Source organism: Rhincodon typus, chromosome 18, assembly GCF_021869965.1.
Source record: "Rhincodon typus isolate 14 chromosome 18, sRhiTyp1.1, whole genome shotgun sequence".
NCBI lineage: Eukaryota > Metazoa > Chordata > Chondrichthyes > Orectolobiformes > Rhincodontidae > Rhincodon > Rhincodon typus.
The window spans coordinates 58,108,742-58,126,492 of NC_063349.1; the positions used below are offsets into that span (position 1 = coordinate 58,108,742).

The 17,751-nt window shown below is 42.4% G+C and overlaps 1 protein-coding gene across 1 annotated transcript in view; it reads right to left on the bottom strand.

The window, feature by feature from the left end:
* Positions 1-5,241: 5,241 nt before the first annotated feature.
* LOC109914045 (palmitoyltransferase ZDHHC17-like) overlaps positions 5,242-17,751 on the bottom strand; it is a 113,792-nt gene continuing 101,282 nt past the window's right edge. Inside the window, exons 7-11 of the mRNA XM_048607475.1 lie at positions 17,407-17,539; positions 11,767-11,850; positions 11,526-11,683; positions 8,515-8,609; positions 5,242-7,601 (exon numbers count right to left, since the gene is read on the bottom strand). Coding sequence (XP_048463432.1) covers positions 7,463-7,601; positions 8,515-8,609; positions 11,526-11,683; positions 11,767-11,850; positions 17,407-17,539 — 609 coding nt within the window. The 3' untranslated portion in view covers positions 5,242-7,462. The remainder of the gene's footprint in view (positions 7,602-8,514; positions 8,610-11,525; positions 11,684-11,766; positions 11,851-17,406; positions 17,540-17,751) is intronic.

A 17,751-nucleotide genomic window follows, 5' to 3' on the forward strand; every position in this document is an offset into this window, starting at 1 on the left:
AGCTGTCAGTGAAGGATCCTTCTACTGTCTGTGCTTTTCCAAAGTGATGTTTCTGTCCCTAAAGGACATTCAAGAACCAGGTGGGTTTTTGCAACAAATGGCAATGCTTTCATAGTTAGCACTACAAAATTTAGCTTTGAAATCCAGTTTTATTTAATAAATTGAACTTAAATTGGGCCAGGTGCTGGTGAGGAGTTTGAACTTCCATCTTTGGTGTTGGATTACGAGTTTATTGATGTTATCACACTTGTCTATCAATTCGCTCAGCTCTAAACTTCTCCAAAGTATACAAAATAAAAACCGAAGGTATTGCGGATTCTGTAAATCAGGAACAAAAACAAAGTTCCTGGAAAAGCTCAGCAGGTCTGGCAGCATCTGTGGAGGAGAAAACAGAGTTAACGTTTCGGGTCCAGCGACCCTTCCTCAGAACTGATGGTGGCTGGGAAAATGTCAGTTTATATGCAGAAAATAGGGAGGTGGGTGGGATAGGTGGAACATGGGGTACATGGAACATTCCTTCTTCCAGTCCTATTCCGGCTCCCACCCACAACTCTTTCTCCGATACATCAATGATATCATCAGTGCTGCTTCCCTCTCTTGTCTGGAATTGGAAATTCATCAATTTCGCCTCCAATTTCCACCCTGCCCTCACTTTAACCTGGTCTATCTCGGACTCCTCTCTTCCCTTCCTCGACATTTCTGTTTCAATTGCTGGCGACACTAATATTCACTGTAAACCTACTGACTCCCACAGCTACCTGGACTATACATCCTCATACCCTGCTTCCTGTAAAGACTCCATCCCATTCTCTCAGTTCCTCCATCTCCGTTGCATATGCTCAGATGAGACCAACTTCGACAAAGGAGCCTCCGAAATGTCCCCTTCTTCCTCAACCGAGGATTCCCCAGCTCTGTTGTCGACAGGGCCCTCAACCAGGTCCCACCCATCTCCCGCACTTCTGCCCTCACCCCTTCTCTGCCCTCCCACAACAGCGATAGGTTTCCCCTTATCCTCACCTACCATCCCACCAGCATCCACATCTAGAAGATCATCAGACGCCATTTTCGCCACCTCCACTGAGATGCCACCACCAGACACATATTCCATTCCCCTCCCCTCCCTTGTCTGCCTTCCGCAGGGACCGTTCCCTCCAGGACACCCTGGTCCACACTTCCTTCACCCCCTATACCCCCCACAGCCTACGGCACCTTCCCCTGTAACCGGCGAAGGTGCAACATCTGCCCATTTACCTCCTCCCTCCCCACTATCCAAGGGCCCAAACATACCTTCCAGGTGAAGCAACACTTCATCTGCACTTCCCAGAATCTAGTCTACTGCATTTGCTGCTCACAATGTGGTCTCCTCTACATTGGGGAAACGAAGCGTAGACGTGGTGACCGCTTTGCAGAACATCTACGTTCTGCTCGCAGAAAAGACCCTGAACTACCTGTTGCCTGCCACTTCAATGCACCACCCTGCTCCCTGGCCAACATCTCTGTCTCCGGCTTGCTACCGTGTTTCAGCGAAGCCCAACGCAATACCTCATTTTCCGCTTGGGGACCCTACAGCCCTCCGGACTCAATATTGAGTTCAATAATTTTAGGGCCAAAACTCTCCCATTTCTCAGCCCCCTACTCTACACACCAGGCCTTGTTACCACATAGCCTGCCATTACACACCCCCTGTTGTTAGTCACTAACAGTCCCCATTAACAACTATTCGCCCTCCCAACCTGATCGTTAGCAACTCCTTTGTCTGTCCAACTGTCTTTCTCTCTCTTTGGGCTCGATCCTGTCGTTTACTCCCTACCCCACCCACCTCCCTATTTTCTGCATATAAACTGACGTTTTCCCAGCCACCATTAGTTCTGAGGAAGGGTCACCGGACCTGAAACGTTAACTCTGTTTTCTCCTTCACAGATGCTGCCAGACCTGCTGAGCTTTTCCAGCAACTTAGTTTTTGTTCCAAAGTATACAACTCTGGCTCTTTGTTTGGTTTTCAATGTGTTTGAAAACTGAAAGCAATCTTTTGGCTCTCTTCTCTGCTGGTCAAAAGCTTCAAGATTCCACTAAATAAAATAAGCATAGTTATCTAAATGAGGCCAACATATTTTATTACTTTGCAAGAGAGGTGTAAAATCCCTGTTAACCAATCCTGGGACTAACACAGTACAAAAATGTAATTTGACATGAGTCTTCGGTTTTTATAATTTCCAAACAGCTTGACTCATCATTTTGATGCAATTGATAGCTGGAACTGAACTTTTCTTTCTCTTCGATTTTTTCTTGCTTAGAAAATCTTTTGATTCAAACATTTGCAAATAAGGATTTCCTCCCAGCCCTTCATCGATCAATCGCTGAAGGATCATAAGGTCTAAATGATCATCATGGATTCTATTAGAAGACCATTACGAGAAGCAGGCCATTCAACCCATCAAGGCTACCTCACCATTCATCAAGATCATGGCTGCTGTGCCCAGTGCCAGTTCTCTATAGCCCTTAACACCTCGATATTCCAATAGATTCTCAATATATTACCAGTAGCAAACTCCTCTACTTTATGTTCCTGACAAAGTAAGAAAAACAGGGAATTTTCACATGAGAAACTGAGAAAGGTCCCAAAACACCTTGCAGCCAATAACGTACTTTAGAAGAATGGACACACTTGAAAGATACAAGGAAGGCAATTTTCGCACAGCAAGCTCCCACAAATAGCAATCCGATAACAAAATACTACATGTGCTGGAAACCTGAAATAAAATTAGAAAATGTTGGAAATACCCAGCAGGTCTGGAAATGTCTGCAGGGAGAGAAACAAGAGTTAACATTTTTGGTCAAGGACATTCTTCAGAATGGAAGAAAGATAGAAAAATGAGGGGCTCAGAGGGACTGAAAGTGGAAAGACTAAAGGAAGGTTTGTAATAGGCTGAAGGCCTCCACTGTCCTTTTCCCAAGATTGATGTGAGACATTCCACAACTAACTGAAAGGGCAAACAGGGCATTGTTTAATGCTTTATCTGAAAGATGGCTCATCTGACAGTGTGGTACTCCCTCAGTACTGAGCAACTGAGTGTGGTGCTCCCTTGGTAATGGCCCTCCGACAGTGCCTGCTCCCTCGGTAACGGCCCTCCGACAGCGCCCGCTCCCTCGGTAATGACACTCCGATGGTGCTTGCTCCCTCGGTAATGATCCTCTGACGACGCATGCTCTCTTACTACTGACACTTTAAAGGTGCCCGTTCACTTGATACTGACCCTCTGACAGTGCCCGGTCCCTCAGTAATGACCCTCCGACAGTGCTCGCTCCCTCAGTAATGACCCTCCGACGGTGCCCGCTCCCTTGGTAATGGCCCTCCGACGGTGCCCGCTCCCGCGGTAATGGCCCTCCGACGGTGCTCGCTCCTTCGGTAATGATCCTCTGACGACACATGCTCCCTTGCTACTGACACTTTGAAGGTGCCCGTTCACTTGATACTGTCTCTCCGACAGTGTCCGCTCCCTCGGTAATGACCCTCCGATGGTGCTCGCTCCGTCGGTAATGATCCTCTGATGGCGCCCGCTCTCTCAGTAGTGACTCTCTGACAGTGCAGCGTTTCATTGGAACTGACCCTGTAACACTGTGGCCCTCTGGGTTTGAGCTCATGCCCGATGAGTAGGATTTGGAACCCACAATCTTCTGACTCAGAGACAAGGGTGAGAGAGCCTCTGTCCCACAGCAATAAGACCATAAGATGTAGGAGCAGAAGTGGGCCATTTGGTTTCACTGAGAGTCTGCTCTATCAGTCAGTGAGATCATGGCTGATCTGATAATCTTCAATTTTATTTTCCGGCCTTTTCCTCATAACCTTTGAATCTCAGCCTTGCCAGTACCTAATGCCCCAGCCATGAAAACCCTCTGCAGTAAATTCCACAAATTCACTACCTTCTGAGAAAAGGAATTCCTTCTCATCTGTGTCTTAAATAGGCAGTCACTTATTCTGAAATTATTCCCTCTTTGTACTAAACTCTCCCACAGGGGAAACAACCTTTCCACATCTGTCCTGTCAAGTCCCTAAAAAATATTATATTTTCCAAAATGGTCTCCTCTCAGTGCTGTACTTATGGTATTAATGACAAACTCTCTTTTTGAGTCAACATTTTCTTGTGCAGATTACTCAGAAAGTCCTAACCAATCAAAAAGCTTCAACTCCTAGTCTCCTTTTAGCAATGGGAAGGACAAATCTTAGCAGAGCTCATGAAGAGTTAGACTAAGGACAATGACAATAACGAACTCGTTCCTAACCCTATTGCAGGAGGAAAAAGTTTAGAATGAAGGTAAAGTGGACAGGGTCTTAGGATTTTGAAAAGCAGCAACAGAGGAAGCAGAATGTTAACAGCAACACAGAGAATCCATAAGACTAATGAAGACTGTCACAGTGAAGGTACAAGGTTTGGACAGAGAAAAGTATAATGGGAGGGGTGTGCAGGTGAGGGGGAAGGGGGAAGGGTCTATGCTTGGTGGTACAAATAACAATCACTATCACCATAATTCACAAAAAAATTACTTACCTCCTGGATGATCCGCTCGGTCTTCAACTTTCCTTAGCTTCAAACGATGTGCATCGACTGAGCTAGTAAGCTCCACAAGGAACTCTGCAGAGGTCCGAATGGATGAGAATCCAGCTCGAGTGGGGCATGGTTAAATGATGGGGTTTGTGCTGTTTGTTTGGTGGGTGGGTCACTGCTCAAGTTTGTCAGTCCAGATGATACAATTTTGGCTTGATCAGTTTCACCTGGTAGATCTCTCAGTGGGACTTCATATTACATATAATCAAACGTTGGGAGCTTTCTTCCACAGCAATCTAGCTGGGTAGTTTTGATTAAGGGAGATGGCCTTTTAGTGAGAGTGGTCACTGGACCCGATGGAGTCCTTGTCCTTGCCACATAAGAGACCCCTTGTGCTCAAGTTGTTTGGATCAAAGTGGGAGAGAGGTTCCAACTAAAGTCGCAGATAAATGTTGAAAGCATGCAAAAATAAGTTAAAAATTTGCAAAAGAATTCTTGACTAGGTCCAATAATTACAGGCAATTTATAAAGGAGCAGCTGGTTAAAAAGGAATCACAATGGATGTCAACAGCAACCGACTGCAATCACACAGAAAAAAACCTTGCAGCAGCAGGTCATATTTGATAGCAATGAATGACTGGATGCAGCTGATTTATTAGTTCAATAATTTACAAAATTTGACAACCCAATCCCACCATTGGAAGAACAGCCAGCTTTAATATTACAGTCATATATTTTGTTCTCCACATTGTACATAAAGGGTCTGGATAATAGCAAAACAAAACACTTGGCACAGTTATAAATAATGTCATACAAAAACAAAACATTCACAATTTGCAGGATATAGTGTCGCCCAAGTATTAGTGAAGTGTAAAACTCTTACTAATTGCGAGTATGAGATGCTGATACACACACAACAAAAAAAAACTGGCCTGAGTAGTGACTGCAGAATTTAAAGTGAGGGTGAATAACAGGTTATTCAAAATTCATAGTACAAAGAAAAAATCAGATAAATACCAGTGTTTTAAACTTTAAAAGGGGGTGAAACTCTCCTTTGGAGCTGGCGGAACTGAAATCAGTAGCATCTCACCCTGGACTATTTTTAATCCCTGCTTGGTCCTCATTCTAATTGAAGCTAGTCAAACAGAGTGTGTCCTGCTTCTCAGAGAGCCTAGACAATGTGATATTATATCCCATGTGAGCATAAACTTGCAATATGCTCCAATTAATGACAGAGAAAAAGTACTCTTGCTTTTTTTAAAAGGTGATAAACATTCAAGTTGACTAATATTACAATACTGCAAGTCATGATATCTGGTACAATGCTTACAAACTATGTGTGGGCTCCACTATGAGATAAACAGCTACTGAAAGTTCTTGGACTTTGCAAACACAGGACACTGACTATTTACAAATTGACTGATCTTCCCACTAAGGGGAAGATGTTGAAATAACACTTTATTGTTAATTGTTGCAATGTTTTATGTCCTACAATCGAGGGAGCTGCCTTTTTTTTTAAAAGTTTTTTTTTTGCCAAGCATCAGACATGCAGTGAATCCAATGGTTGATTAGTTCTGAACAGCAACAGCACCACCAGGAAGCAAATGAACTACATTCCTACACTTCTTTTTTCTGATGGAGTTGAAAATTTTAAGTTCATAGTTCCAAACTAACACTGACAAAATACACACAATAAAACTAGTTGATAAATAATTTATATACAGATACAACCAATCTTTACACTGGCTCCAGGAGCTAATTTAAGTTGCATTTTGCACAGGTTTCTTGAGTTTGTTACTTGACCAAACTTTCAAATGTCTGTAAACGTTAGTTTGCAGAAAGCAGTAGATGGACAATTGTGACTAAAAGCAAAAGGCTATAAAAAATGGATTGTAATAATTGGACTTGAGTTCTTTTCTTCCCAACAATGTGGTTTTTCTCTCCAGTTGCCTTCTCTGCATGAGCCACTCATCATCCTGAGCCGTTTAGGCAGGAAGGCTGACAAAACACCTGTCTCTTTCCATGGCTGGTTCAGCAGATCCCTTGAACACTCTGAAGAACTTGCTTTCTGAGTGACAAGAGATGGATGATGCAAATTTTTTCCTCTTTCCCTCAGTCCCTCTCAAACGCCATCAAAATAAACATTTCTGACACTCATTGCCAAGCAGCCTGCTTTATAATTGTGCAAACCCAACTAATTACAGGCCATGAGAGTGAGACAGACAGCACTGGCCTGCATACTCATGACTTTCTTGTCAATGATTATTAATATCTAATTGTCCATAAATGCCAATTAGACAGTGATTCATTCCTTAAAATCATGATTAAAAGACAGTAAGTATTTTGAGTAAATGAACCACTGATACAAACCAATTTTAAATGTTATCGTTGCACACGATCTTGATTAATGGATTTCTGGCATTCCACAACGCAACTGAAAGTACCATGTAAATAGTGTTTAATGCGTAACAAGCAGCTCAATCAAAACAGATGCATTTCTACACGTTCCTGATGAGTACGACAAATTTTGAACTCATTTTCTTGAGCGAATGGGACAGAATCGGGGTTCCATAATTCATACCTGATTGTTCCTCTGACACAGAAATCAGAGCCACACAATGTTATGTCAAAAACGAATTCCTGTGAAAAGCAGTCTGTATTTCTTTTGAATAAGGGGTCCCTTTTGGCCGTCCACTTCTACCACAGTTTGATCACAATGGGGAAAAGAAACAGGCAGCAAAACTGTCCCTGTTTGATGTTTGAATGTGACGGATCAGGATGTAAAAACCACAGGTTGTCACCTCCCCCTCAGCAACACATTGCATTGTGGATTTTAGAGAAGGAACTGAAGGAAATGTGTCAGGCACCAGTTCGAAGGGTTGATGGTGAATCAATCCAGCCTGTGGGTATGGGACCCACTACACCAGCTGATAGCCGCTCCCTGATGTCTGGTCATAGTCTATTGTATACTGATGTGTCCAGTCCACCATCACAGGGCGAAATAGGCCAAAACATCTAAATTCAAAGAAGTCTATGATATTCCTAATGCAACCATGGCTGTTGGAACAAAGAAACAGGGAAAAAAAGTCAATCATCTTAATGCATCAAAGTTACTTATGAATTATGGCAGATTTGTCCTCAAGCCTCCTCCTTCCCCTCTTCACGGCTGCACGGTGGCACGGTGGTTAGCACTGCTGCCTCACAGCACCAGGGACCCGGGTTCGATTCCAGCCTCAGGTGACTGTCTGTGTGGAGTTTGCACATTCTCCCCGTGTCTGTGTGGGTTTTCTCCGGGTGCTCCGGTTTCCTCCCACAGTCCAAAGATGTGCAGGTTAGGTGGATTGGCCATGCTAAATTACCCAGAGTGTTCAGGGAGGTGTAGGTTAGGTGGGTTATAGGGGGATGGGCCTGGGTGGGATGCTGTGAAGTTCGGTGTGGACTTGTTGAGCCGAAGGGCCTGTTTCCACACTGTAGAGATTCTAGGATTCTATGATTCATTCCAACCCATTAGCATCTCTCTTTACTTGTTTCACTTTCAAATGTTTATCCTGTTTCCTCTTAAATGTACTGACATGATTCACGTGAACCACTCCCTGTTGCAGCAATGTCCACATTCTTTGGGTAAAGAGGTTTCTCCTGAATTCCCAAGTGAACTTATTAGTGACTGTCTTTTACTGATGATTCCCAAGCTTTAGGCTCTTCCACAAGCGAAACTGTCTTCCCAATTAACTCTTCCATAATTTTAAAGAATTCTGCTGGGTCACTTCTCATTTTCCTTTTTTCTAGATCCCCAGACTGTTCAGCTGTCATCTCCCAGGATTGACAGTGGTAAATTATTTTTAAAATATTGATTTGAAAAGGAGCATAAACTAATAAGACCTTTAACTGACAAATTTGTTCACTGAAGAGCTGTCAAAATTTCGATTCAATATACCTGAAATGCAGTGTCAGTATTCACACAGTTACTCACTTGAAGGGACTTTCAATAGTGGTTGTTGTAACTTTAAAGTGCTTGTAGCGTCTTGCATTCATCCTTTCATTTGTGGTTATTCCAAGGCAAGCAATCTGCAAATCAAAAATCAATCAATTAACATTACAAAAAAGGAGGTGACTACTCTCGACTTTAAATAAAATGCCTGCATGTTTTGTATATTAGGAGCCATTATCAGGTGGCAGTGTTTGCTGGCACTTCCAACTACACATGGGAATACAAATGCAAATGGATCCAAATAAAACACATTATCACATACCGTTTCTGTGTGATGGCATACGCAAATGGGGAGGCGAAGGCCTAGTGGTGTTATCACTGGACTGTTAATCCAGAGACCCAGATAATGTTCTGGGGACCAGGTTCAAATCCCACCATGGCAGATGGTGGAATTTGAATTCAATGAAAATCTGGAATTAACAATCTAATGATGACCGTGAATCCATTGTCAATTGTCAGGAAAAACTCATCTGGTTCACTAATGTCCTTTAGGGAAGGAAACTGCCATCCTTACCCAAGATAACAAGGTGCAGAGCTGGACGAACACAGCAGGCCAAGCAGCATCAGAGGAGCAGGAAAGCTGACGTTTCGGTTCTAGACCTTTCTAGGCCTTCCTGCTCGGCCTGCTGTGTTCGTCCAGCTCTGCACGTCCAGCTCTGCACCTTGTTGTCTCAGATTCTCCAGCATCTGCAGTTCCTGCTAACTCTGGCATCCTTACCTGGTCTGGCCTACATGTGACTCCAGACCCACAGAAATGAGGTTGATTCTTAACTGCCCTCTGGGTAATAAGGAATGGGCAATAAATGCTGTCCTAGCCAGCGATGCCCTCATCCCTTGAATGAATAAATAAAAAAGAAATGCAGCACTGTCTAGGGAAACACCCACGCTATGAAATGGTACAAGAGTATTTCAGGAAAGATACTTCATTGGATGCAGTTCAAGGAAGGTTCACTTGGATGATTCCTGGTGTGTAGGGATTGGAGTATAAACAAGGTTAAACAGGTTGGGACTCTTCTCATTGGAGTTTAGAAGAATGAGAGGTGATCTCATTGAATATACAGGATTCTTAAGGGACTTGACAGGCTAAATGCTAAGAGGACACTTCCTCTCACAGGAGTGTCTAGGATCAGAGTATCAGAACAAAGGAGCACCAATTCAAAACTGAGGGGAGGAGGAATTTCTTCTCTCAAAGGGTTATCAGTCTTTGGAACTCCTTGCCACAGAGAGTTGTGGGGGCAGAGACCTTGTTTATAGTTAACGCGGAGACGGATAGATTCTTAATCAGTTAGGAAATCAAGAGTTATGGGGAAAATGCAGGAAAAGTAGACGTGAGGAATGTTGGATCAACCATGACCTAATGAGCGGCAGTGCAGGTTTGAGGGGCTTAATGGCCCACTCCTGTCCTATTTCTGGTGTTGTGTGTTCAGTGATGGGAACAGGAGATGCAGGTCAATGGGGTTAGGAATCCCCCAGAGTGAAGAGGGCTCAGATGCTGGGGTGGGGTTGGTTTACAAGGAGGGCCCAGGAGTTGAGATATCAGGGAGAGCACAGCATCAGACACATGTTCTCCCCCTCCTCCTGCACTCTCCCCTTCCTCCTTCATTCCCCTGCCAGGTCTAGGTGCCATACTCTCCTCCTGGCTAGTGAGCTCCCAGAAATCGTTTGCACGTGCATGTGGTTTAAAACAGTCACAACAGCATGCACTGGTGTCAGCAAATGCAGCATGGTCCGGCCTTTTCTTTAAAATTTAAATAAATTTTAAATAATGTCACAAATTGCATTTACATAGAGTTTTTAACAGTAAAATATGGTGAAGTGTTTCACAGGATAGATAGACTTTTGACAGACAAGGGAGTCAAAAGTTACGGGGTACTAACAGGAATGTGTAGTTCTGACCACAACCAGATCAGCCATTATCTTATTGAATAGTGTAGGAGATCAAAGGACCAACTGGCCTAACACCTGCTCATAATTCCAATCTACCTGATTTGGAATAATTCACGTGGATTTAAGGTTGTGGTTCTAAGCTACTGAAGGGAGTTTCTCGCAATTTACTGCGTACTGTTACCACAATTGAATTTATCAGGACAAAACATTTCCTAGACAAGATTTTAAATGTGAGTTTCTATCTTTGAAAGCCTACAGACTCAACCTGTTACTTTATAAAAAGGATGCTTTACATCCACAAAGGATAGCGAGCCCATCAATCTTTTTGTCAGGTATTAGGATCATTGAATCCCTACAGGGCAAAAAGAAACTGTTTGGTCCATTGAGTCTGCACCGATCCTCGAAGAGCATCCCATCCAAACTCAGCCCCCTACCCTATCCCCATAACCTCACATTTCCCATGGCTAACCCACCTAGCCTACACATCCCTAGACGCTACAGACAAGTTAACGTGGCCAATCCACCTAACCTGCACATCTTTAGACTGTGGGAGGAAACCAGAGCACCTGGAGGAAACCCATGCAGACACGGGGAGAATGTGCAAACTCCACACAGACAGTCACCCAAGGTTGGAATCGAACCCGGATCCCTGGTGCTGTGAGGCAGCAGTGCTAACCACTATGCCACACTTATCAGGGACCTAGTCCAAAAGTATTCAAGACTCATGTTCCTTAATGTCTCAATTTTCAAAAATGCATTGATGGGATATAGGCACCATTGTCATTTGTTGCACATCTCCAGCTGCCTCTTCAGAAGGTGGTTAGAATCCACCTTCTTGAACAATTGCAGTTTGAGTGGTGGGAATGTTCACTGAATGTTAGAATGCCAGGATTTTGACCCAGTGATGGAGGAAAGAACAGCCAATGTTTGCCTTGTTGAGAATTGTCTTGTCCAGATGTGGGAAGAAAATCAGTAGCACAGAGAACACTAGAGTAAATGCAGCTATTCAAAACAATGCCTGAAAGTCAAAGTGGCAACGTTCAATGGCTGTAATTTTAAATTATCTGAAATTTGGGAAGGGAACAAAAATAGATTTTCCTGTTTACCTGATACATCTGACACATGAGTAACACAGCAACCCACAGGAAGTGAAAGAGGCTGTTCAGAAACATCCAGAAAACCCACGGAGAGCAGCTTGCAATTTCCGTGATGTATGTCCAGAATCCATCTTTTGGATAGTTAGTCTCACAGTGGATGTTCCAGTCTAAGAGAAAAAGATAACTAGTACAAAAATCTTGCATAAACGATATGAAGCAATGCACATTCGAATTGGTATGTTTTACTTACATAAGAAACAGCCATAAATCATCCAAATGATCATGCCTAATAAGAAGAACAGGTATCCAATGAAGTATCTGTGGTTCCCTGCTCCTGAAATAGACAGAAAATATTATAAATCCAGCCAAGAGACAAGCTTCAGAAATTGCTGTTTCATTAAGTAAAAGATAAACATGCAATTATAAAAACAGAAAAATCAGTAGTGTTGTAAAATCATTCACAAATGTGGTCACTGCTGATAGGGTTGATGTGTATTCTCTACCGTGAACTGCTTTTGAGAGTATGCTAACGGACTGTTTTCTTGAATAATTTCAGCGTCGTTGCCACATAGTGTACCCGTTACTATCTGCAGCAGTTTGAAACACTAAACAGGCTTACTTCACTATTTCAAAGGGCAATTAAGATCCTGTGGGTCCAAAGTCACACAGAGGACAGACCAGTTAAGGACATCAGATTTCCTTACCTAAAGAACGTAAGTGAACCAGCTGGGCTTTCACAGTATTCTGCTAGTTTTATGAAATTTGCTTCTAATTCTAGATTTATATGTAACTGCCTGAATTTAAGTTCACAAACTGTCAATTTTAGTTCTGAAGTTTCATCTCTGCATGACTGACCCACCATTATCACTCAAGAAACATCACTATAATGCTACTGTAACCACACTTGTAAGGTGAGAAAAATTCTGTGGGAATAATTCTATGGGTAAAAGAAACCAACAGAGTTTAATTGGGCAGCTCTTTCAAAGAATCAGTACAGACATGGTGGCTTAATGCACTCCTTACATGCAAAAAAAAGGCACAAAACTGTTAATTTAGGGTTTTCAGAACAGTGCAAAAGAGTATTAAACTTATAAAACAATCAATTCAACAAACATTTATCACTATATCTAAATTATTCTCTCATGCCATTTGTCCAACAAGCTTCCATTTGGAAATATTCCTCTTTTCATTCTGTAGAGATTCTAAGATTCTATGCAATACAAAAGAAGATTGCAAGAGATTTTTTTAAGCTATCTAAAAGGTAAGAGAGAGGTAAGAGTGGACATTGTCCGATAAAAGTGAGGCTGGAGAAGTACTAATGGGGAATAAAGAAATGGCAGAGGAAGTTACTACGTATTTTGTATCAGCTTTTACAGCAGAAGACATCAGTAGTATACCAGAGTTTCAGGAGAGTCAGGGTGCAGGGGTGAGTGCAGTGGCCATCATTAAGGAGAGGGTGCTGGGGAAGCTGAAAGGTCTGAAGTTGTGTGAGTAACCCAAGCTAGATTGACTACCCCCCAGAAATAGCTGAGGAGCTTGTAGAGGCAAAGGTGGTGATCTTTCAGGAATCACCGGGGTCAGGCAGGGTCCCAGAGCTGTGGAAAATGGCTAATGTAGTACCTCTGTTTAAGAAGGGAGGGAGGCAGAAGACAGGAAACAATAGGCTGGTTAGCCTGACCTTGGTCATTGATAAGACTTTAGAGTCCATTATTAAGGATGACATTATGGAGTACTTGGAAGTGCATGGTAAAATAGGACTGTGTCAGCAGGGATCTGTGAAGGAGAGGTCATACTTGACAAAACTGTTAGAATTCTTTGAGCAGGAACTGAGCAAATTAGACAAAGGAGAACTAATGAATGTGATCTATTTGGATTTCTAAAAGACATTTGACAAAGTGCTACACAGGAGGGTGCTAAAAATGTTGAGAACTCATGGTGTTGGGGTCAAGGAACTGGCATGGACAGAGGATTGGCTGACTGGTAAAAGGCACTGAGTAAGGATAAAGGGGCCTTTTTCAGGATGGCGGCTGGTGATTGGTGGAATTCGGCAGGGGACAGTGTTGGGACCACAATTATTCATGATATACATTAATGACCTGGTCAAAGGAACTGAGGGCATTGTTGCTAAGTTTGCAGATGATACAAAGATAGGTGGAGGGACAGGTAGTGTTGAGGAAGCAGACAGGCTGTAGGAGGAGTGTGCAAAGAAATGGCAGATGGAATACAATGTGGGAAAGTGAAAGGTTATGCACTGTGGTAGGAAGAAAAGAGGTGTGGATTATTTTCTAAACAGAGAAAGATTTTGGAAATCTGAAGCACAAAGGGACTTGGGAGTCCTAGCTCAGTATTCTCTTAAGGTTAACATGGAGGTTCAGTTGGCAGTTAGGAAGGCAAATGCAATGTTAGCACTTATTTCAAGAAGTCTAGAATACAAGAGCAGGAATGTACTGCTGAGGTGGTATAAGGCCCTGATCAGACTGCATTTAGATTTTGTGAGCAGTGTTGTGCCCTGTATCTAAGGAAGGATGAGTTGGCATTGGAGGGGGTCCAGGAGAGGTTTACAAGAATGATTCCGGCCATGAAGGACTTGTCATTATGAGGTGCGGTTGAGGATTCTGGGTCTGTACTCGATGAAGTTTAGACAGATGAAGGGGTATCTGATTGAAACCTACAGAATACTGAGAGACATGGATCAGGTGGACACGGAGAAGATGTTTCTATTAGTAGGAGAGACTAGGACCAGAGGGCACAGCCTCAGAATGAAGGGACGTCTCTTTAGAATTGAGATGAGGAGAATTTCTTAGCCAGGGGTTACTGAATCTGTGGAACCCATTGCCACAGAAGGCTGTGGAGGCCAAGTCATTGAATGTATTTAAGACAGAGATAGATCAGTTCTTGATTGGTAAGGAGATTGAGGGAGGAGAAAGGAGAATGGGTTGAGAATCATAATAGCCATGACAGAATGGCAGACTCAAATGGCTGAATGGTCTAATTCTGCGCCTATATCTTATGGTCTTTATATTTTAGCTCATTGCCCCAGATTCCCTGCATTTGCTGAAAACCTGTCTAATTCCTTGCAACTTAGGTACAATGTCATTAACCTGAAATGTTGTCCATTCTTCTCTTCAGCCGAGTGTCTCCAGCATTTTGGCTTTGATCTCTTACTGATGATTTGTATCTCATCTGCTGTGATTATACCAGCATTCAAGGAACATCTTCTAATGCTGCTTTTGTTCATTTCTTCGTTCATCATTGTCCTTTACCTCATTGGTAATATTCATTACTTCACTTGCAACACTTCTAACTTTGCTTCCTTGTATTCTTGTTAACTCAGTTAAAAGGCAGAAATAGACACTAACCCATTTGAAATAACCAGATTAACACAGGCATTTGATTTTCAAATCTAGATTTGATTGGAAAATCTAAAGAAAATTTTCTTCTTCTCCCTTCCTACCTCCAGCAGTAGCTTTCAAATTTCAGTATGATTTTCTGTTTCTATATAAATTCACTGTATTTGTATATCCTCTGCTGTAATCTTTTAAAATCATCTTTTGAAACACTGTACACAGTCTGGTCCCCATGTTGTAAAATGGATATAAAGGTATTGAAAAAGGGCAAGATGATTTTAGATGGTCCCAGAACTTAAGAGTTTGTAAGACTTTGTGAAGGAATTTCATAATGTCTTTCTCAAGAGAATATTAGCTGAAATTGAAGCTCATGCATTTGAAAAAAAATTACTGACCTGGTTGAGAAATTAGCTGAGCAAGAAGGGGCAGTGATTAGACATGATGGTCAGATACTCTAACTAGCAGGATGTAAGCTAAAAATGAAGGGTACTTTCTAAACGGACAAAAGCCAGAAACTTGGAGTGTTAGGTACATGGATCATTAAAACATCATGAACAGGAAAAGACAGCAATGAGAGAAGAATAGTGGAATGTGGGCCTTTAGATCCAGAGCACTTGAATATGAGAGGGTGAAAATCATGCCTCAGCAATACAAAGCCATAGTTAGACCACACTTGGAGTCAATGAATGAAGTTCTGAGCAGTAATCCTTGAGGAGATATTAGTCGTTGAGGGAGGGTTGTGGAGATTTACCACAGATATGTGCACTCCAAGGACAGATTAGAAAACTAAGGTTGTATTCCCAGGAATCTAGAAGGTCCACAGTGATTTAATCAAAGTTTTCAAGATATTAAGGGAAACACTGACTGAAGATGGAGACTATTTCCATTGGTTGGGAAGTCTGGGACTAAGGATACAGTCTGAAAACTACTTTCAGAACTTTCAGGCATGAAATTAGGAAACACTACCGCACACAGTGAGTTTGGAATTCTTTTCTGCTAATGGCAAATGACACTCGAGCTGTGAGGAGGATGCTCAGTCTGATTTGGACAAGTTGAGTGAGTGGACATATGCATGGCAGATGCAGTATAATGTGGATAAATATGAGGTTATCTACTTTAGTAGCAAAATAAAAGGATGCAGATTATTATCGGAATGGCTGTAAATTGAGAGAGGGGTATGTATAACGACACCTGGGTGCCCTTGTACACCAGTCACTGAAGGCAAGCATGCAGCTGCAGCAGAAGGTGAAGAAGGTAAATGGTACATTGACCTTCATAGTGAGAGGATTCAAGTACAGGAGCAAGGAGGTCTTGCTGCAATTGTACAGGGCCTTGGTGAGACCACACCTGAAACATTATGTGTGGTTTTGATCTCCATATTGAGGAAGCATGTTCTTGCTATAGAGGGAATGCAATGACGGTTTACCAGACTGATTCCTGAAATGGCAGATCGGATATATGAGTAGAGGTTGAATCGGTTAGGATTATATTCACTGGAGTTCAGAAGAATGAGTGGATTCTCACAGAAAACAATAACATTCTAACAGGACAAGACAGTAAAGATGTTCCTGATGACCAGGGAGTCCAGAACCAGAAGTCTCAATCTAGGAATATAGGGTAAGCCATTTAGGACTGAGATGAAGAGAAATTTCTTCACCCAGATAGTGGTGAGCCTGTGGGATTTGCTACCAGAGAAAGCAGTCAAGGCCAAAGCATTGTATGATTTCAAGGAGTTGGGTATAGAACTTGGGGTTAAAGGAATCAAATGATATGCGGGAAAAGTGGGCACATGGTGCCGAGTTGGATGATCAGGCATGACCATAATGAATGGCACAGGCTTGAAGGGCCAAATGGCCTATTCCTGCTCCTATTTTCTATATTCCTAGGTCAATTATAATTTTAAATTGAGATTCATGGATTTTTGTAATTCAAAAGCACTGAGACAAGAGACTAAGGCATGTGTTAGATTTCAGGTACCCAGCCTCGATCTTGCTGAGTGACAGAACAGGTTCAAAGAGGTAAATCACTTACTTCTGTTTCTACGATCTGATAAGACTAAATACCTTGTGGTTGGTTTCTCTTGAAAGTGTGGAGTTTTTGAAAATTGTGAAAGGGCTTGTTCGGGTAATTATTAACAAAATGTTGAGTTCCAGGCAGACATTTAAATGAAGGGATTCCTTATGTAAGGTCATCAGTGTCACCAGGTGCTCCCCAACCTTGCAAGTAGGACAGCACTTTTCTGGCTTTACTTCAGATTTGCACTATTCACTGCTTTTTGCTTATGGTGTGGTCATGAACACAATAGTCCTGAACAAAAAAAATAGGGAATTCAGGAGAAATTCATGGAGTAGTTGAAGTGAACACTCTAAGCGTATTTGAGGCAAAGTCAGATACACATATCAGGCAGATCAGAGGAACAGTATCACAGATAGGGCAAGATTCTGTCCTGTACATTCTATTGCTGCTTAACCTTTTAGCTGTGGTATCAGTTTGGACCACAATGCCTGAGTTGCTTTCAAATCGGTACAAATGAAGAGTCTTACCCACACAGTTACCAACCCATGGACAGTGGTGATCAAACTTGGCGATGCACCTGTTGCACACAGCGCAATGCTTGGATCGAACAGGTTTCTGGATCTGAGCAGAGAACACAAAACCGTTATGAAACATGTCATGCTGTGAAGGAACACAAATGATTTTACAGCTACTGGATGTGTACATGTCACAAATTTCTGATGCTGATGGTTTATTAATTCATTCATGGAATGAGGGTTTTGGTAGTAAGGCCAGCACTTCTTTGCTATCCCCATCTGGTCTTGAAAACAACTCAGTGGCTTGCTCAGCCATTTCATAAGGAATTTAGTCACTCTGGATCTGGAGTCTAACAC